At 37.9% G+C, this 23,254-nt stretch overlaps 2 protein-coding genes across 7 annotated transcripts in view; both read right to left on the bottom strand.

The window, feature by feature from the left end:
- The window catches only part of DMD (dystrophin), a 2,671,852-nt gene that overhangs the window by 1,640,241 nt on the left and 1,008,357 nt on the right, over nucleotides 1-23,254 (bottom strand). The gene's annotated exons all lie outside the window — the stretch shown is intronic.
- On the bottom strand, nucleotides 13,552-14,304 carry LOC138986326 (histone H2B type 1-C/E/F/G/I-like). Its single transcript, XM_070365449.1, has one exon. It carries the CDS (start codon nucleotides 14,014-14,016, stop codon nucleotides 13,660-13,662), a length of 357 nt encoding a protein of 118 aa, XP_070221550.1. The 5' UTR covers nucleotides 14,017-14,304; the 3' UTR covers nucleotides 13,552-13,659.

The following is a 23,254-nucleotide window of genomic DNA, read 5'->3' as shown; positions in this document are numbered from 1 at the left end:
GGAAAATGCAAATGATATTAAGCCCTGGGAAGACTCTGGATAGATTTCATTATCAGCCACAAATCCTGCTCTCTGCCTCAAGCCAAGTAATAAGGCCCGAAGCAGTCCTCTGTCCTGCTCCTGTAGGTAGGTTAGTCAGCTGAGGGCAACGGGCACTTCCATTTTATCACTGGCTCCTAACAATAATGTGGCTGCTTCAAGGTTTACATTGCAGGGTCTCACTGACCATGAAAGCTCTTAATCTGAAGGTTTAGAGAACTGAGAAGAGTATACAAAGGCTCACTGTATCTGAGAGAAATAAAAGGTGTGAAACCTTTTGACAAGTTTTCAATCTCTTGATGTGCGAACATTTCTTTTCACATCTTGGAATGAACGACTCAAAAGTCAGATTTAGGGAAGATACTGTAAGAGGATTTAAGGGTATATATGTGTATATTATACAATGAGGCAGTGGAAAACATAAGGAGGAGTGCTAAACAGATCCCCAAATGAGGGTGACATAGAAAATGTATGTAGACGTATGTGGGGACTTTCCTGGCGGTCCAGCGGTTAAGAATCTGCCTTTCAATGCAGACACAGGCTCGATCTCTGGTTGCAGAACTAAGATCCCACATGCCTTGGAGCAACTAAGCCTGCGCACTGCAACTAACAAGCCCATGTGCTCTAGAGCCCGAGTGCCATACTAGAGAAGGCCACGCACCACAGTGAAAGATCAAGCATGCCACAACTAAGACCCAAAGCAGCCAAATAATTTTTTTTTTAAAGGCATATGTGTGCCTTAGTCTAAAAAAATAAATTCTATTATTATTAAAATGACTTGTTCTTTTATCTTCAACAGTTTGGTTGAAAGCTGTCTGGCAAATGACAGCTTTCACAATTTCACATTCACTTCTTTTTCATTCCTAGTGACATCAACCAGGAGCTTTTCTGCCCTCCTGGGACATCTGACAGTATCTGGAGGCAGTTTGAATCATCACTGCTGGGGGTGGAGAGTACTGCTGACTTTGAGGACATCTAGTGGGTAGAGGCCATTGCTATACATTCTACACTGCACAGCTCAGCAGCAGCATAAGGAAATATTATCACCATCCACCTCCCTGCCACAAAAACATGATCAGGCCCCGAATATCAAGACCAACACTGTGAGAAACTCTGCTAAAACAATGCAAGGATTACATAAATGACATGCTCCCCAAATTGACTCCTTCTCATCTATCTTCAGCTTGTTTCAACCCAACTCAAGAATAGTTGTGACATTTCTACAAGTGTCTTACTCTTACATGCAATAAACATGGGTAATTTTAATCTTAGAATACAGTCCCAAATTCACACCCTATCATTTAATGGTCTCAGATGTTTTCCTCCATTCTCCCTTTCACAGCTTTCAGTTCAGTTCAGTTCAGTCGCTCAGTCATGTCCCACTCTTTGCGACCCCATGAATCATCACACCAGACCTCCCTTTCCATCACCAACTCCTGGAGTTCACTCTAACTCATGTCCATCAAGTCGGTGATGTCATCCAGCCATCTCATCCTCTATCATCCCCTTCTCCTCCTGCTCCCAATCCCTCCCAGCATCAGGGTCTTTTCCAATGAGTCAACTCTTTGCATGAGGTGGCCAAAGTACTGGAGTTTCAGCTTCAGCATCAATCCTTCCAAAGAACACCCAGGACTGATCTCCTTTAGGATGGACTGGTTGGATCTCCTTGCAGTCCAAGGGACTCTCAAGAGTCTTCTCCAACACCACAGTTCAAAAGCACTGATTCTTTGGCACTCAGCTTTCTTCACAGTCCAACTCTCACATCCATACAACACCACTGGAAAAACCAAAGCCTTGACTAGCCGGACCTTTGTTGGCAAAGTAATGTCTCTGCTTTTGAATATGCTATCTAGGTTGGTCATAACTTCCTTCCAAGGAGTAAGCGTCTTTTAATTTCATGGCTGCAATCACCATCTACAGTGATTTTGGAGACCCCCAAAAAATCTTGTGGTTAGGTGCTCCCCATTCTACACTATGCTCTAATATATAATGCTTTTTTTCACCCTCTAAACTATTATAGAATTTGTAAATAGAACACAAGTATAATACATTGAGTGTTTACTATTTGTAAGGGGTGCTGCAAGCACACCATTACACTACCTAATTTAAAATTACAACATAAGGAATGTTTACTGTCTACAAATAGAAAAACAAGAGAGTTCCAGAAAAATATCTTCTTCTGCTTTACTGACTACACCAAAGCCTTTCTTTGACTGTGTGGATCACAACAAACGGTGGAAAATTCTTAAAGAGATGGGAATACCAGACCACCTGACCTGCCTCCTGAGAAATCTGTATGCAGGTCAAGAAGCAGCATTTAGAACCACACATGGAACAACAGACTGGTTCCAAACAGGAAAAGGAGTACGTCAAGGCTGTATACTGTCACCCTGCTTATTTAACTTATATACAGAGTACATCAAGAGAAATGCTAGACTGGATGAAACACAAGCTGGAATCAAGACTGCCGGGAGAAATATCAATAACCTCAGATACGCAGATGACACCACCCTTATGGCAGAAAGTGAAGAGGAACTAAAAAGCCTTTTGATGAAAGTGAAAGAGGAGAGTGAGAAAGTTGGCTCAAAACTCAACATTCAATAAAAGAAGATATGGCATCCAGTCCCATCACTTAATGGCAAATAGATGGGGAAACAGTGGAAACAGTGAGAGACTTTTTTGGCAGGGGGCTCCAAATTCACTGCAGATGGTGACTGCAGCCACGAAATTAAAAGACACTTGCTCCTTTGAAGAAAAGGTATGACCAATCTAGACAGCATATTACAAACCAGAGGCATTACTTTGCCCACAAAGGTCTGTCTAGTCAAAGCTATGTTTTTTCCAGTAGTCATGTATGGATGTAAGAGTTGGACTATAAAGAAAGCTGAGCACCAAAGAACTGATGCTTTTGAATTGCGGTATTGGAGAAGACTCTTGAGAGTCCCTTGGACTGCAAGGAGATCCAACCAGTCCATCCTAAAGGATATCAGTCCTGAATATTCATTGGAAGGACTGATGCTGAACCTGAAACCCTAACACTTGGCCACCTGATGCAAAGAACTGACTCACTAGAAAAGACATTGATGCTGGGAAAGACTGAAGGCAGGAGGTGAAGGGGACAACAAAGGATGAGATGATTGGATGGCATCACCTACTTGATGGAAATGAGTTTGAGCAAGCTCTGAGAGTTGGTGATGGACAGGGAAGCCTGGCGTGCTGCAGTCCATGGGGTCACAAAGAGTCAGACATGACTGAGTGACTTAACTGACTGACTGACTACATTTTACAGGAAGGATACTTGATATATAGGGGTTAGAAACTTGCCCAAAGTCACCATTAATAAAGAGCAGAGATGGGAAACAACTCAGTATCTGTTTCATAGAAGCCTGTAATTTTAACTAAGTTACCTCACATATGTTTAATAACTTAAAAGGAAGAAATATTTCCCGGAGATAGCTAGACTGGTAAAATTGCATTTAAAAATCAAACTGTAGTACTGTACCATACTTTATGTGAATGTAATGATGACATGCCTTTCACATACCCAGGAACCACTGATAGAATTCTTTGATTCATCCAGTCTGTCTCCCCCTAGACCCTTCTATGAATAATTTCATATGTTTAAAATATGATTAGCTTTGGTGTACAATTTCTGTATTCTCAACAGATAACTTGTTCATGTAAAGATTTTTAAATATTTACAATGGGCTTGTTTAGTGAAATGCCCTAAAATTTACTGATACACTCAAATTTTTAATCACCACATCAAATTATGGATACTATAAAATATGTAATGATAATATCACTGGGATTTTTCGGTTGATATATAATCATACTTGGAGCATACATCAAAATCTAAAAAATGCCTATTGGCATATTTCAAATTGTTTGCTCTACTCTGGGAAATAGGAAGGGAAATAAAAGGGATAAAAATGCTTTCTTTGTTCACATACTGAGATAATCAATACTATAAAACAATTTTTCATTTTGTTTAAATACTCTTGAGTAGTGTCAACTATCATCTTCTTGATTTGTATAACTCCTGGAAATTTTCTACAAAATCACTACTTATTCTATTGAAAGGTATTTTTTAATATATTGGCCTTATTTCATATCACACTAGGAAGGAAACAGAATTATCGCCACAACACAAATTAAAACCTGAGTATTAAAATATAGCAGCAATTAAAAACTTTAAAGTGAAGATGAATTAAAAACATGCAAATGAGCAGGAAAGGAAGGTCAAGTATGTCTTTGTTCTGGGGAAACTATAAATCAGGAAGAGGAAATTCACTAAAGCTAGACGGGAGATAGTCACAAATGTGTTTAGAACCTTCTGATTTAGAAATCCTGGGATGCAGCTCAATCTGACCTATAAAGCTTTTTGGATAATCAAATTGTGCCTAGGCCTGAAGGTACACACATGACATTTGCTTAAAACAATTCTGATTGCCTTGTAAACCTCTTTTACAACGTTATTAACACGCGCTGCTCCATATACTTGGTCACCATTGCTTATTTCTGCCACTGTCCCAGAAGAACCATAAACTGCTAATTATCCAGGGAGTAGTTTATCAGAGTATGGATTATCTGGAGCTCTTATTCCTCTTCCATTTGGCCTTTTCACAGCTCATTAGCACCTCAACAAGGAAGTTAAGGCTAAAGAAGGAAAGGCTGCCGAATTTCAAAATAATGAAATTTGCTCCCTGTCAGCAGCATATACAGCAAAAACATTTAGAAATGCCAGAAAAGTTAACCAAAATGGGATCCACAAAGATATTTAATGTATAAAATGGCAGTGTGTCTTGACTGATGTTTTCTCCAACTATATTGTCTGAAATATTGACTAAACTGACTGGAGGTTTTGGCATCCCACCGGACTCAGAGCCCTTTGCTTTTCGGATATAACAGGACACCTTTAGAGATATCACTTGCCAGTGAGCAATACATAACACTCATTGCCAATATATTGACCATTTTTTTAGTGTGAAGATGAGAAATTGAAAATCAGTTTTCCAGAGGAAGATTTATGACTCAATAGTTACTTGGGGTAGAAAAGAGTGTGCCTGGTGGACAGAGCTAAAAAGTTCCTTGTTTAGTTTTAGGCTGACCTGTACATTTGATGCCACCAGTATTCCTGACTGTCCTCTAGGGAAAGAAAACCATTTGAGGTAAAGCACAATTACACTTGATGGCTAAATGAGTTTGCCTTGGGTTCTTGTGGAATCTAATAGTTTTATGACAGATATATAAGCACACATTTTTTCCACAGGACAAATACTGATTTTTCTTTATCAATATAAATGTCTATGTATCAAATACAGGCTAAAATAAAAGAACCTAATGCATAGTTCAGAAAAAGTTATTTAAGATAGGGAATGACATAGAGGAAACAAATCTTTAAAATGTATTATACACACACACACACATAGGTTTTAACAGTGATGTCTGTAATATTTTTACATCATTAAAAATAAAACATACAGAAAAGATTAAAAGAACTTCCTTTCTATTCATCACACACTTGATCTCTTATGACTGATTCTCTTCCTCAACTTTTTAATTCAGCTATCACTATTTAAGGACCAGTGAAATGTGGGTTTAATGAAATATAAAAGTGCTGACTATACTAATATAGACCTTAATGAAACTGCACTTTCTCAGGAGGCAACACTTATCACCCAAAACACAGCATGAACAATGTATACAAATGCATAACCAAATTCACATCAAGTTCATGAGACAACGGTTTAAATTTCAAGTCACCAATCTGGTACTTAAAAATAAATTCATGGGTAGAATCAACAGATTTAAAATTCAATGTATTTTTCTTTCACAGGAAATATCAGATCAAGCCAAAATGCTATTTTATTGCCTGTTGGAAAAGGAATTTTTTTCAAAACATTACCCAAAAAATATAGACGTTATTTAAAAACAATTATAATCAAATGCTTCAATCATAATCTAGACTACACATACATATGTATATCCTTGTTTTTGGAAGAAATAAGGAACTCAGAAAATTAAATCTCTTCTATTTTCTATTCATTATAGGTAATATATCCTTAAACATAGAAATTGTAATGCCACAGTCCTTATTATTTTGCTTTTTAATAAGTAAGATATTCACAGTGAACCAGTAAACTTATCTTTGTCAAGTCATTCTCAACTAATAATATTGAAAACTTTATGATTTGTCATAGTTCAGTTCAGTTCAGTCGCTCAGTCATGTCTAACTCTTTGCAACCCCATGAACCGCAGCATGCCAGGCCTCCTTGTCCATCACCAACTCCTGGAGTCCACCCAAACCCATGTCCATTGAGTTGGTGATGCCATCCAACCATCTCATCCTCTGTCGTCCCCTTCTCCTCCTGCCCTCAATCTTTCCAAGCATCAGGGTCTTTTCAAACGAGTCAGCTCTTCGCATGAGGTGGCCAAAGTATTAGAGTTTCAGCTTCAACATCAGTCCTTCCAGTGAACACCTAGGACTGATCTCCTTTAGAATGGACTGGTTGGATCTCCTTGCAGTCCAAGGGACTCTCAAGAGTCTTCTCCAACACCATAGTTCAAAAGCATCAATTCTTCAGTGCTCAGCTTTCTTTATCAGCTTTCTTTATAGTCCAACTCTCACATCCACACATGACCACTGGAAAAACCATAACCTTGACTAGATGGACCTTTGTTGACAAAGTGACATCTCTGCTTTTTAATATGCTGTCTAGGTTGGTCATAACTTTCCTTCCAAGGAGTAAGCGCCCTTTAATTTCATGGCTGCAGTCACCATCTGCAGTGATTTTGGAGCCCAGAAAAATAAAGTCAGCCACTGTTTCCACAGTTTCCCCATCTATTTGCCATGAAGTGATGGGACTGGATGCCATGATCTCATGATTTGTCATAAAGTTGTTATAATTACATATTTGCCAGGTAGAGGAACAATTAGCAAAACAGATTATATATATTCAATACATCACACCTTTATTCATTTTGTAGAGAAGGGCTCTGAAAGCATATGAAATTCTGACTCTACCATGTTTTAGTGATTCTTCAACAAATACTGATATTTACTGAGCAACTACTAAGGGTCAGGCACTATTCCAGGCAACAGTGATACAGTCATACACAAAATTGACAAAAATCCTGCAGATTTTTGTGGAACTAACCCTATTAGGGGAGGCATGCTAAACAAATTAAATAAGTAAATTTGAAGCTGGCAAGTGCTATGGAGAGAAATAATGGAAGAAAGGGGAATAAGAAATGTTAAAGAAAGAGGGGGACACAGGGGATTTAATTTAGGAAGTTCAGGGAAAATATCACTGAGTGCCATTTGAGAAAAAAGGACTTAAAGATGTGAGAGGTAGTCGTGTGACTATGTAGGGGGCACATGCCTAGAGGCAAAGGCATGGAGTCTAGGATGGTTTCAGTAGAATGGGAGATGGCAAGAATTGTGGATGAGAAGGCCAAAGAAGGGATGAAGCAGGGAGAGGGAGGTGACTGTGTACGGACTCAGAACACAGCAGGGCCACATTTCACTCCAAGTGTGTGACTAGCCATTGGAGGATTTTCAGCAGCAGTGTGACGGGATCTGGCTTCCATTTTAAGAGGACCCTCTAATAGACAAAGTGAATGCAGGTAAGGCAAGGGCCAAGGTAAGCAGACCAGCTGAAAAGAGTATTTCAACAATCCAGACCAGATATGATGGGGGGACAATGGAGGTGGTGAGAAGTGGCCAGATTCTGGATACAGATTGGGCATGGTGACCTGGCATAATTTTCTGAGCAATAATATAAGGGGTGAGAAAGAGGGAGACTAAGTATTTAGCTAGGGCAACTGAAAGTGTGGAGTTGCTACTTACTGGGCTAGGAAGGATTGAAGATGAATCAGATTTGGGGGTTAGTTGATTCAGTTTTGAACATGTTCAATTTGAATTGACTAGGAATGAGTTAATGAACTGTGTATCCAAGCTTGGAGCTGAGCAGAAAGTTCTAAGCTGGGTGAAACATTTGGGAGGCAGTCAACCTGCAGATGGTATTTGATAATAGGATACTAGATGATGTCATCAGAGAAATGACTGTGGTCTAAGAATTGAGCTCTGGTTACTGTCATCCTTTAATTCTGAATCATATTAAATCGTTAAACATCCACAATGCATACACTGATATGACTATATGTGTATTAATTTTGTGGACTGTGAGTGAAGAATATTTTCCTTTCCCTCAGTTTTACAAGTGTAAAACTATCAGTACTCAGAAAATTCACTGGCATTTTTCTAGATAGGAAAGTTGTTGCAATGCTTGACTGCGGGAGGCCATGTGTTTCAGAAGTCTTGTCTCTGGAGTTGGGTTTAAAGGGTCCCACTGACCCTCTGCATTATTCACAATAAGCTGTAGAAAGTGCTTAACAACTTGGCATCAGGGAACAGAGCCCTACTGATCAGCAAGCTTTTGCATAAATAACTGAATTCCAGCAGTGAATGTTTTAAAACAAAGCACTGCCTGATCCCTATTGTATTGTGTTTTATAAAATCAAATCATGTTAAAATGTTCCAGCTATGTCATGGTCTACACTCTATGCCCTGTGTCATCTTGCTGACAAAACTCAAACATGAAAGATTACTTTTTAATAAAAGGAGGAAATACACTGAGACTTTAAGGTATTGCAAAGGATTAAGCAGGAATCAATACTAATAATAATCGCTTACTAAAAATGGAACTGCATTAGTTAAATATTAATGGAACAAAAACTTGTTATTGAAGATGCATCATGAATGTTCATGTCAATTTTTATGCACCTGTTTTTCCACAATATCAAGCCATTGTAGATTTAACCATATTATTGATACATATAACAGATAGTCTAGTATACACAGTGTGCTATAGATTCCTATCACATAGTATACTACTGTGGAGTATATCAGCACCTTTGCTTAAATCTCTCCCAATCTAAAACGTATCTGTCCAATACTATCACTCTTCAGTCTACTATTCCATCTCCTCCTTTCTTTCTTCACTGAACTTCCAAATAGATTACTCTACTTTTCTGCTTCCAATGTGCTGTCATCAACCTTTAACTTATGCAATCTTTTTTATGGGAATTATGTCTGGTTCTTAAACATTTTTCAATTATCAGACATCAAACTGTTTTCAACAAACTTCATTTTTTATTGCAACTAACAACTTCCATTTTTAAATTTATGTCCTTAACACATAGATACACACACACAGTTTACTAGGTTCTTATTTATCTCCAAAATCTACCCTATATAAACGTTATATAAATATATGTTACAGAAATATACCATTTTAAAATAGGAAGCTATATGGGGGTTACAATGACATTATTGTTAACAAACAGAGATTGCTTAAAAAATTTCTGTAGACATATATTTGACTATTTGACACCAGTACCATCATAATTTGTGGGTAAATGTAGATGCTATTTGGTAATTAGTTATTTTCTACTCAAATGTGTAGGTCAATAAAACTTACTTTGAAAAATTGGAAATCATATATTAGGTTGACCTTGGAGGGTCTTCTATACTTGCACTTTACAAAGTAACCTATCCAGATAAATAGCTTCATTTTACTGCTTATTAAACTCTCTTCTTTGTTTTTGTAAATTCAAAGGCCAGCAATATGAAGCTGGCCAAATTTTGAAGGCCAAAAATCTCTGAGAAGAAAATACAAAAATGGCAAATTTAATAACAATCTAAACTATGTAAATGCATGCATTACACTTCATAAATGTTTATGTTCTTATATCAGGTGTGTAGCATGAAACTAACTCAAGTGAGTTCATGCATCATTATTTTCGTCTTTATTCTTAAAAAAAAAAAAAAAACTCAAGGTCTTCCTATGATAAAAAGAAAAATGACAGAAAAGAAAAATGTGATGATATTGGAAATAAGCACATTCTGAAAGGCAATTTGTCATTGTTTTATGACATATATTTATCTTCATGTACACAAGAGTACCTAGCATAGCACTTTGCTTATAACAGGTGCTCAATAAATGTTTGCTAAATGTTGACTATATTTAGCCCTGTGACAGAGTCTAAAGTACTGCTCTAGAAATACTTGACACATCAGTAATAGTCTGACCTGCACTAAGCACAACTGATTGCTGTGGGACAGCTCCTTAAGTATCCAACTGTAATTTATTTAAGATAAAAAGTTTAGTGGAAATGAAAAGTCCTCCAAGGAAAAATGAAACACATTTCTAAAACCAATGAAAAAATATATAAAGGCATATGCACAAACATACACACAAACATAAATGACACACACACATTAGAACAATCCGATATGATAGCTCTTATTCCCTTAAAGATTTTCATGATCAACCCATGGAAAAACACTGAGCTCAATCAAATATTACTATAAAATAATTCCCCAAGTATATTCAACCTACTTCACCTTGCATAGCAGCCCTAAGGTTGGCTTGGGATTAATCTCAACCCCAATCCAGAAATGAGCCCTGACTGGTTTAAGTGAATTTTCCTTGCCACAGTGTTTGGCTCAGGGGCATAGAATACAAACCCATATACATGGTTTTCTGCTGGCCACAGTGTAACAACCACAGAGACATTTCCTAACACATTCTAACCAAATGAGGCACCAGGCTTTTGGTATGATTATTGAGAATAAAAGTAGTCCTTTTCCCTTGGACATAAAAAAAAAGAACCATTGGAAATTCTGGTAGTCATCTTGCTATTATAACCAAAGTGTCCTGGAAAAAAATAAACCACTTGATTGAAGAAGTGAAGGAGGATAGATTCAAGAAATCAAAGTAATGGAGCTACAGTGTGATGACAAGTTGTGTTAAATTCTCACCAGAATCCCACCATTCTTCTGGAATTTTCTATGACAAAAGCCAGTAACTCCCGAAGTATAATCACAAGAAATCTCTAATGAAAGAAAAGCTGTTTTATTTCCAATGCAGATGCTTTCTGTATATATGTATGTGTATTAAAATCTGTCTTTTGGGTGAAGGTCAATTGGAAATTGTATTATGTTAGCAAGACAAAGCACTAACATGGCTCTATGTAAAGCAAATGCATTTTAACACAAATATAAAAATTAAAACTCGTATAGTCTAATTCACTGTTGTAATAGGCTAAATGTTCTACAAATATATTTCTAAAAATACTACCTAAAAGTAACTTACTGAGAATCTAGGTGATTATTTATAGTTTAAAACACAAGGACTGTATAAATAGATAAAATGTACCAATGCAATTATTTTTAATGAATTTCAGTATAACTGAGGAAAAATATTAAAACTGTAACAATATTTTTCATTTTCATGGTTCCCTTAATACTTAAAGAGAAACACTTTCTACTAATATACCTGCTAAAGCACCAAATTAGACTTAGTAAGACAGTTTCCAGTTTTAGACATGTGTGTGATAAGGAGAGATGAAATGATAAAAGTTTAACATGAATTATCATCTTTAAAAGAATCACCCATTAATATGAAGGAACATGCACATATACATATTCCATCTAACAATAACTTAGGTACTATTTACCAAAAAAAAAAAAAAAAGTACTTATTATGCCTTGTGTGTTCTTTGGGATATACCAGTGTGGGGGCAAATTTGAATCAATAAGATGACTACTGCCTGAAAATACATTATCTTTCCTTAACTCACTTATGTCACTACCCATGCTAAAATGCAGTAATTTTTCATAGAAGGGGTTAACACGTAAACCTTATGCATTAATTTGCCATTACAGCAACAGAAAACATTCTAAGATACATGGAAACTAGAGTCAGAGAGTGAAGTGTTGAAAGTAACAGATCCTAAAATGCTGAATAGACTGAATTATGTTAGAGACAAGGACCAAGAGTGAGAAGGAACCACCTGTATCAGGGTGATAAGTGTTGCATGGTTAAGAAATCATTGATTAAACAATAACCTATTTTACCCGGAGACACATACTTTTGCATACCAACACTATTAAGGGATGAGAGAGAAACAAAGAAGTTGACATCTACCAGTCTTTTCATACCAAGAAAAAAAAAAAATCTCATGTTAAAGCTCACCTATTTGAAGTACTGAAAAAAAAATTTTTTTTTTTTTTTTTTTAAGAGATCTTTGCTGCCTCTGGCTTAGAACATAAATGGCTTGAGAGGCTGATAATTTTGAGCCTGATGGGACTGGATAAGCCAATTTTTATTTTTATTCCAAATCTAATGAGAGGCAGAAGGGGCATAATTTAAGACATAAATACTTAAAAAAAATCAACCATAGGGCTTCCCTACAGCACTTTTCTGATAAAGCAGATGATCACTCCTATTAGGAAGAAGCCACCCAGTCAAAGAGGAGATGGGCTGGGCCTCCTATCCAAAACTTCTGTTGCAAATTGCTTCAGTCAGGGAATGTGCAAAGCACAGAGACATATTAAGGAAGACAAAAGGGCTCACATTTGAAGACTAGAACTAGATCAGAGGACCTTAGTTACTAGGTTACAGATTTAAAAAGGAAAAAAATACTTAATGTCTAAAACTTGTAAATAAATCTGATTTTACAAAGAAATCCCAAGTCTGACTGAAAAATACCTTGGGTAAACACCAGGACCCCAAAAAACATGCAGAAGACTAAAGTGGTATGCTCCACTGAAACATCATTTTCCCCAAAGTCATTCTCAGAATCTAGAAGACAATTATTAAGCAAGGCTTTTTAATGAACAGAAATAAGAATTGCCAGGAACTTGGACAGTACAGGATATTATAAACACTTGTATTCATTCTATTTGTTTATGCATTTATTTTTAAATGTCAAGATATTCTGTGTTCTTCATTTTTATTTAGGGGTATTGAACTTTTTTTTTTTTTTTTAATTTAATCATTGCCCAATGGACCATGAAGCCCTGCATCATAGTCTGAGTGAAAGGGACTGCAGATCACCCAAAATTTTCAAATGTAGAATGGGATATCATTGCTGGAACATATTGTACACACACTCTTTTCAAGGATGTTATGTGGGCATTTCCAAAAGTGAATATGTGCTACGGAGACTGCACTGCAACTTAAACACTGGATGTTTAAAAAGGAGGACTGGGACTTCCCTGCTGGCCCAGTGGATAAGAATCCGCCTGCACAGGGGTTTGATCCCTGGTCCAGGAAGATTCTACATGCCTTGAAGCACTAAGCCAGTGTGCCACAATTACTGAGCCCACGCACTGCAACTACCGAAGCCCATGTGCCTAGAACCTGTGTGCTCCACAGCACGAGAAGCCACCGCAATGAGAAGTCAGTGCACCGCAATGAAGAGTGGCCCCTGCTGTCTGCAACCAGAGAAAGCCTGCATGCAGCAATGAAGACCCAGTGCAGTCAAATATAAAATAAATAAAAATTGTAAAGGAAGACTCTAGTAGACACTGTCACTGACTGCTCACTCCATATCCTTTCTCCTACTTCCCCATAGATGGCAGTATGCCTGGAGATTGGGAAAGGATAGAAAGTGAAAGTGAAAGTGAAGTTACTCAGTCCTGTCCGACTCTTAGCGACCCCAGGGACTACAGCCCACCAGGCCCTCCATCCATGGGATTTTCCAGGCAAGAGTACTGGAGTGGGGTGCCATTGCCTTCTCCGTTAACAGTGGGTAGGCATATTATATTTACTTGGAGCTGGTATACTTGGTGACAGCCTTAGTGCCCTCAGACACGGCGTGCTTGGCCAGCTCCCCAGGTAGCAACAGGCGCAGGGCGGTCTGAATCTCCCTGGATGTGATAGTCAAGCGCTTGTTGTAATGCGCCAGGCGCGCTGCCTCGCCAGCGATGCGCTCGAAAATGTCGTTGACGAAGGACTTCATGATTCCCATGGCCTTGGATGAGATGCCGGTGTCCGGATGGACTTGCTTCAGCACCTTGTACACGTACACGGAGTAGCTCTCCTTGCGGCTGCGCTTGCGCTTCTTGCCATCACAGGATAGATAGAGCTCACCCTCAAATCCATATGTAAATTTGGGATTCATGCAAAACAGTGTGGATAATACTATCCCCTTTGCAACACTGATATGCTCAGTGCAGTCACAGACATGATCTAGGAGGTTCCAATCAGAGAGAAACTCACACTTTTTGTCTATTATTTGGGGAAAGATACACTATTAACTCCTGGCTGTGAACCAGGAAACAAGCGTTTCCAAGAGTTGCTGAAGAAAGCCAGTCTGTATCAATCTGACAAGCTGTGAAGGTAGAATTGAAGAGAAACAGAGACCTAGCCCTGACTCCAGTGATGAAACTCTGTATTAAACCCTTGAGCAAACTTGAACTTATTATTTACCAAGTCAATACATTTTTATGTAGCTTAAGTAGGTTTGAAACTGAGAGCATCCTAAATAACACAGGATATAATACACTTTAATGTTCTTCATCATCTTAATAAATCTTTAAATAATCAACAATCATTTTAATATGTACTCATAGCATCTTCAGTGCCAAATGTTCTGATTTCAAATTCAATGTTCAATTGCTAAGTTCACCAAATCTAGTTAATTGCTGTTACTCAAAAAGCATTATCATTACTGCCACTGATGTTATTATCAATAAAATGAAGACAATTTGAATTGGTTCACTTATTCATCAAATGGAAGTTTTTAGAAAGGGTGTACTATCTTATTACAATCAGGATGCCAAGTGGGAATTTAATGCACCATATTTTTCTACAAGCTGGCTATAAATTAGAATCTTGAAAACAACTCTCTCTCTTTCTCTTTGACTGTCTCTTTTACCTCCCCTCTGTTTCTATGGTGATTGCATACATGAAATTAAAAGACGCTTACTCCTTGGAAGGAAAGTTATGACCAACCTAGATAGCATATTCAAAAGCAGAGACATTACTTTGCCAACAAAGGTCTGTCTAGTCAAGGCTATGGTTTTTCCAGTAGTCATATATGGATGTGAGAGTTGGACTGTGAAGAAAGCTGAGCGCCGAAGAATTGATTCTTTTGAACTGTGGTGTTGGAGAAGACTCTTAAGAGTCCCTTGGACTGCAAGGAGATCCAACCAGTCCATTCTAGAGGAGATCAGTCCTGGGTGTTCTTTGGAAGGAATGATGCTAAAACTGAAACTCCAGGACTTTGGCCACCTCATGCGAAGAGCTGACTCATTGGAAAAGACTCTGATGCTGGAGGGATTGGGGGCGGGAGGAAAAGGGGAAGACAGAGGATGAGATGGCTGGATGGCATCACTGACTCAATGGACATGAGTTTGAGTGAACTCCGGGAGTTGGTGATGGACAGGGAGGCCTGGCGTGCTGCGATTCATGGGGTTGCAAAGAGTCGGACACGACTGAGCGACTGAACTGAACTGAACTGTTTCTATCTCTCTGTTTCTCTCTCTCAACTAAACTAAGGGTGATATAATCTGAATCTCTTTCTAAGAAAAAAAGATTACTCAAATCAACAGTTGATAGATGTCACATCAATTATTCTTCACCATTACCAGTTACCTAGCCTTCACCCTTAGTTTGTCTATCTTGCCTCTCTATTTTCAGGTTGCCTGATTTGCAGTTTCTGCCACTAAATTGTGTATACATTCATTCACTTTTAGTAAATGACAAAGAATCTGTGTGTGTGCATACAAAAAATGTAAAGTCTGTTCACTAACTATAGCTCTGATTTGTGTCACTGGGTTTCCCTCGTGGCTTAGACAGTAAAGCATCTGCCTGCAATGCAAGACATCTGGGTTTGATCCCTGGGTCAAGAAGATCCCCTGGAGGAATGAATGGCAACCCATTCTAGTATTCCTGTCTCAAGAATTCCACGGACAGAGGAGCCTAGGGGGCTACAGTCCATAGGGTCATGGCTGAGCAACTAACACTCACACACATACATACAGCATAGGGGATAACAGGATAAATTATGAAGTCAGACACTGAGTGTTCAAATCCTCGTTCAACCACTTTTTATCTGCATGACTGAACAGATACTTTAACTAGTCTGTATCAGTTTCCTTATGTACAAGATGAATATAATAATACAATCTTCTTCATGGGGTTGTTATGAATACTGGGTTAATATATGAGAAGGTTTAAGAGTAATGCTTGGTACGTGAAAGTGAAAGTCACTCAGTCGTGTCCGACTCTGTGTCCGACTCTTTGTGACCCAATCAACTATACAGTCCATGGGTTTCTCCAGCCCAGAATACTGGATGGGTAGCCTTTCCCTTCTCCAGGGGATCTTCCCGACCCAGGGATCAAATGCAGGTCTCCCACATTGCAGGCAGATTCTTTACCAGCTGAGCCACATTGTTTAAAGAGCATTATCAATTTTTGTATTTTTATTCATCACTAAAAACATTATCTAAGAACACTAAGATCAACACTTGGGAATGCTCTTAGGCTAATACAATGGTTAAAAGCCTAGGAATTAAAAATGGTGTTGTGTCCCATCTTTCTGACTGTGGTGATTTGGTTAAATTATTCAACATGTTAATTTGTAGAATTACATTCCATCTCCTATCTCACGAGTTCACTGGGGGATAAAACGACAGATAGCATATAAAAGGGATGTATGAGCATTACAAAATGTGGGGAATTATTTTTATACAGAAGGAGATTATATATTCCTCAGCTGAATCAACAGAATTCCTTTCACTGCTTATTCTGGGAATGGCTCAACTCACATGGCATCGGTTTCTTTCCTTCCATGAATGCATAATTTTAGTTGAAACATAAATCCTTTTTCATGCTTCTCAATCTACTAGATTTTAGATATGGATAACAAAACATGAAACAATTATCTGATGAACCGTAGGAAGGAAAATTTTGCCTGGCTTCCCAAGTCCTTAGCATATCACCATATTTTATCTTTGGCAGGGGTTCTTTACTATTTGGAGACAATGAAGTCCTCTAATACATGATGGATCCTGTGGATCCTTTATCCCTACAACCAACTATACATGCCTACAAAACATTTTGAACATTATGCTAATTAGGTAATAGATACTTTTACTCACATTTAATAAACTCTTAGGGTTTACAGACTTTAATAGTTATATCCTTTTAACTTCAATAGTATGCACTGACCTACCATTCTGGGGTCAGTTAAAATTCTATATTCTTCAACAGTCAGTAATGTTAACCAACTCCTTTACAAAATCTCTTTAACAACACAATCACACATGTACTGGCCTATAATATCATCTGGTTATATTTCTAAATGTGGAACTTTATTATATACATAGTATACTATTTATCATTTTGCTAGTATTTATAGACTGAAGTGAAAGTGAAGTCACTCAGTCATGTCTAACTCTTTGCAACTCCATGGTATGTAGCCTGCCATAAATGGGATTTTCCAGTCAAAAATACTTTAATGGGTTGCCATTTCCTTCTCCAGGGTATATTCCCAACCCAGGGATTGAACCTGGGTGTCCTGCATTGCAGGCAGATGCATTACCATCTGAGCCACCAGGGAATTAAAATACAATTTATTGTTTTCAGTTTTGTTTATTGAAATGAGATTTTTTAAAAGAGACTTGAGATTTTATGTCACTAATTCTTTTCTTTTCATGCTTTTCATTTATTGAAAGTTGAAAGTACACGTGAGAGGATTTTTTAGCATTAAAAATAAAATCTATTTGCATGTATATTTAAAATACAGAAATTCATTGAAGAGAACAAGAAAATGTGAGGAATTCAAAGATTTAAAACCTTCCTATAAGAATCACTGTAGAACAATTTACAAACATGCAAATAGATTTTATTCTTTCAAAATGAGTCATAAGCTTATCCCACCTACATTTTTCACATATATTGTAAACATTTCCCTATGTCATTAAATATTCTTTTATAATTTTTTTCTTAGTGGCTCTATGGTAGTATATCATTTGGAGGTATAATAACTCATTTAAAGAAACTAATAGAGATTATTCAACAATGCAAATTTTTATAAGCACATCAAATCCTTAGAAAAGTAAATATAAAAGACTTAAGGGGACCTCCCTGGTGGTCCAGTGGTTAAGAATCCACCTGCCAATATAAGGGGTATGGGTTCAATCCCTGGTCCAGGAAGATCCTACAGGCAGCAGGGCAACTAAGCCCATGCAAGTAAGCCACAACTTCTGAGCCCACACTTTATAGCCCACAAGCTACAACTACTGAAGCCTGTAAACTTTAGAGTCTGTACTCCACAGCAAGAGAAGCCACCACAATGAGAAGCCCACATACTGCAATCAGAGAGTAGGCCCGCTAACTGCAACCAGAGAAAGCCCACATGCAGCAACGAAGACACAGAGCAGCCAAAAAAAATAAATAAATATGTTTTTTAAAAATACCTAAGGAATTAATCAGTAAACTATCTTTCTTTCCATATGTCTCATTTGAATGTTATTCAGTAACTTCATAATTAAAATTGAAACAAAAGAATTATATAAGCATGAGGTATTTGCTTCTATCTCTTAAAATTTAAAATACTCCATTAAAAGTAATGGATGCCAATAACTACAGAGAAAAGAAAGATCCATCTTTATGAAAACTTATTATAAAAATCCTTCCATGTACAATAAAAAGTAATATCTACCATAATTATTCTGTGATCATATGTATACCTATTAGCTCAATGACTTTGTTATTTTTATGAGGCAAAAACTATTCTTAAGACTCTTTTTAAAATGAGTAAAATTGTGATAATATATCCTGATTCACAGGATCAGTAAGTAGCAGAACCAGACTGAGAAGACAAAGTCAGTCAGACTGATTAGAGTGTGTGTTTGTGTGTGTGTGTGCACACATGCACATGCATTTATGACATTTTAATTACATGAAATTAAAGGGCAGCTGCCTAAACCAATATGACTACATGCTCAACTCAGGGGAGAGATGTTTTCCCCCATTTAATGAAAACAAACATTAACATGTAATCTCTGCCCCTTCCTTTCTCCTTCCTTCTCTCAAACTATAGTTACAGTAACTTTCCCTAACGCATGACCAAAAATAATCTGAGCTTTCTACTTTGTCATTTGTGAAAAAGAGAAAATTAGACCAGTCAATAAAAAAATCATTTACTTTGTCATTTCTGTGAAGAATTCTAGTAAGTAAATGGGTAACTTCTCTTAACTCCACTGCCTACCTTGTAAATATAACATTATTTTTTTAAGTTTTAATATACTAATCAATCTATTATAAATTTTTTTAATAAAATAAATATTAAAGATAAAATCAAGGACCATGAGGCAATTTCTAGAAATGAAATCACCACAGAAAAATTTAGCACACTAAGAAAATATATAACTCTTAAAGACATCATATAAGAAATGAATCACCAGTCCAGGTTTGATGCAGGATACAGGATGCTTAGGGCTGGTGCACTGGGATGACTCAGAGGGATGGTATGGGGAGGGAGGTGGGAAGGGGGTTCAGGTTGGAGAACACGTGTACACCCATGACAGATTCATGTTGATGTATGGCAAAACCAATACAATATTTTAAAGTAATTAGCCTCTAATTAAAATAAATAAATTTAAATTTAAAAATTAATAAATTAAGATATTTTTACTGTAAAAAAAAAAGACATTAGAAAAAAAAAGAATGTTACAAAAATTTTTTAAAATATATGGTTCTTACAAAGATATGACAGTGACAAATAGTCTGAGGGATTAATACTGATATGCTAAGAGAGGTTGGTCAGTAATTAGTCTAACGTCACAATGAAACCTTTTACATTTGTACAGTTATATGCTTCATGGAACTGTGTGGTTAGACCTATTACACAGGAGATCTTCTTTCAGTTCAGCTCAGTTCAGTTCAGTCGCTCAGTCGTGTCCAACTCTTTGCGACCCCATGAATCGCAGCACGCCAGGCCTCCCTGTCCATCACCAACTCCCGGAGTTCACTCAGACTCACGTCCATAGGGTCGGTAATGCCATCCAACCATCTCATCCTCTGTCGTCCCCTTCTCTTCCTGCCCCCAATCCCTCCCAGCATCAGAGTCTTTTCCAATGAGTCAACTCTTCGCATGAGGTGGCCAGAGTATGGGAGTTTCAGCTTTAGCATCATACCTTCCAAAGAAATCCCAGGGCTGATCTCCTTCAGAATGGACTGGTTGGATCTCCTTGCAGTCCAAGGGACTTTCAAGAGTCTTCAACACCACAGTTCAAAAGCATCAATTCTTCGGCACTCAGCTTTCTTCACAGTCCAACTCTCATAGGAGATTTTCTTTAGGCTAACTCATTCTTGAAATTTACTGATTCTATAATACATATTTCAGATTTAGAAAAATACAGCACATGAAGGATATAAGCATCTGAATGCAGAGTTCCAAAGAACAGCAAGAAGAGATAAGAAAGCCTCCCTCAGCGATCAATGCAAAGAAATAGAGGAAAACAACAGAATGGGAAAGACTAGAGATCTCTTCAAGAAAATTAGAGATACCAAGGGAACATTTCATGCAGAGATGGGCTCGATAAAGGACAGAAATAGTATGGACCTAACAGTAGCAGAAGATGTTAAGAAGAGGTGGCAAGAATACACAGAAGAACTGTACAAAAAAAGATCTTCATGACCAAGATAATCACAATGATGTGATCAATCGCCTAGAGCCAGACATCCTGGAATATGAAGTCAAGTGGGCCTTAGAAAGCATCACAATAAACAAAGCTAGTGGAGGTGATGGAATTCCAGTTGAGCTATTTCAAATCCTGAAAGATGATGCTGTGAAAGTGCTGCACTCAATATGCCAGCAAATTTGGAAAACTCAGCAGTGGCCAGAGGACTGGAAAAGGTCAGTTTTCATTCCAATCCCCAAGAAAGGCAATGCCAAAGAATGCTCAAACTACCACACAATTGCACTCATCTCAGACGCTAGTAAAGTAATGCTCAAAATTCTCCAAGCCAGGCTTCAGTAATATGTGAACCGTGAACTTCGTGATGTTCATGCTGGCTTTAAAAAAGGTAGAGGAACCAGAGATCAAATTGCCAACATCTGCTGGATCATGGAAAAAGCAAGAGAGTTCCAGAAAAAACATCTATTTCTGCTTTATTGACTATGCCAAAGCCTTTGACTGTGTGCATCACAATCAACTGTGGAGAATTCTTCAAGAGATGGGAATACCAGACCACCTGACCTGCCTCATAAGAAACCCATATGCAGGTCAGGAAGCAACAGTTAAAACTGGACATGGAACAACAGACTGGTTCCAAATAGGAAAAAGGAGTACGTCAAGGCTGTATATTGTCACCTTGCTTGTTTAACTTATATGCAGAGTACATCATGAGAAATGCTGGCCTGGAAGAAGCACAAGCTGGAATCAAGATTGCTGGGAGAAATATCAATAACTTCAGATATGCAGATGATACCACCGTTATGGCAGAAAGTGAAGAGGAACTAAAAAGCCTCTTGATGAAAGTGAAAGTGGAGAGTGAAAAAGTTGGCTTAAAGCTCAACATTCAGAAAACGAAGATCATGGCATCTGGTCTCATCACTTCATGGCAGATAGATGGGGAAACAGTGGAAACAGCATCAGACTTTATTTTGGGGGGCTCCAAAATCACTGCAGATGGTGACTGCAGCCATGAAATTAAAAGACGCTTACTCCTTGGAAGGAAAGTTATGACCAGCCTATTTAGCATATTCAAAAGCAGAGACATTACTTTACCAACAAAGGTCTGTCTAGTCAAAGCCATGGTTTTTCCAGTAGTCACGTATGGATGTGAGAGTTGGACTGTGAAGAAAGCTGAGTACCGAAGAATTGATGCTTCTGAACTGTGGTGTTGGAGAAGACTCTTGAGAGTCACTTGTACTGCAAGGAGATCCAACCAGTCCATCTTAAAGGAGATCAGCCCTGGGTGTTCTTTGGAAGGAATGATGCTAAAGCTGAAACTCCAGTACTTTGGCCACTTCATGAGAAGAGTTGACTCATTGGAAAAAACTTTGATGCTGGGAGGGATTGGGGGCAGGAGGAGAAGGGGATGACAGAGGATGAGATGGCTGGATGCCATCACTGACTCGATGGACGTGAGTCTGAGTGAACTCCGGGAGTTGGTGATGCACAGGGAGGCCTGGCGTGCTGCGATTCATGGGGTCGCAAAGAGTCGGACACGAGTGAGTGACTGAACTGAACTGAGTGAGGCAACTGGAAAGATTATGGTCAAAGGTTACAAACTTGAAGTTAGAAAATGACCAGGTGTTGCAGATATCACCACAGAAGAAATAATTATGTGATGTGAAAGAGATTTAGCTAACACTAGGGGATAATCATAATACAATATATAAATGTATCAAACCAACATGTTGTGCATCTTGAACTTAAACACAATTATATGTCAATTATAGCTCAATTAACTTTTTGTTTTGTATTGGAGTATAGCTGATTAACAAACAATGATTGTGACAGTTTCCAGTAAACAGCGAAAGGACTCAGCCATACATATACATAATTCTTCCCCAAATGCCCCTCCCATCCAGGCTGCAACATAACATTGAGCCGAGTTCCATGTAAAAGAAAAAGAAAATGGAATTAAGACTATTTCCATGCACAGTGTATGTGTTTTTAAACTTTTTAAAAAAATATTGTTCAATTTTTAATAAAAGGTTAAAAACACATACACAGTATATGAAAATTGTCTTAACTCTGTTTTTTCTCTCTTGTTAAATGAACGAATAAAAGCAGCAATTTCATCTTCAAATGGTCTTAAACTCTATAGAAAAGGATTCTTGGGAATTAAATGTAATTCAAACACACGAAGGCATTTTAATAGCAGGCAGTCAGAGAAAGTGGAAAGTCAATGCAGATTTCTAAAGATGGGGGTGACACCTTTCATGAAAATAAAAGTACTATTTTTTTTGTTCCTTTTGTTGTCAGATAAATTTAAGAGGACAGTAAGAAGAAAATAAACGTTATAATAGTCAAAGTAAGAACGTGAGATTTTAAAATTCCTGAAAAAAAATCTATCATTTTTCTTTCACCCTCGTCCCATGGCAAAGTGAAAGTGAAGTCACTCAGTTGTGTCCGACTCTGTGCGACCCCACAGACGGCCTCCCACCAAGCTCCCCCTTCCCTGGGATTCTCCAGGCAAGAATACTGGAGTGGGTTGCCATTTCCTTCTCCAATGCATGAAAGTGAAAAGTGAAAGTGGTCGCTCAGTCGTGCCCAACTCTTAGCGACCTCATGGACTGCAGCCTACCAGGCTCCTCCGTCCATGGGATTTTCCAGGCAAAAGTAGTGGAGTGGGGTGCCATTGCCTTCTCTGCTTCCCACGGCAAACTGGATCTG

The sequence above is a fragment of the Bos mutus genome, chromosome X, assembly GCF_027580195.1.
Source record: "Bos mutus isolate GX-2022 chromosome X, NWIPB_WYAK_1.1, whole genome shotgun sequence".
NCBI classification, from domain to species: domain Eukaryota; kingdom Metazoa; phylum Chordata; class Mammalia; order Artiodactyla; family Bovidae; genus Bos; species Bos mutus.
The sequence above is the reverse complement of the archived record's forward strand: the minus strand, read 5'-3'. Positions and strand labels throughout refer to the sequence as shown.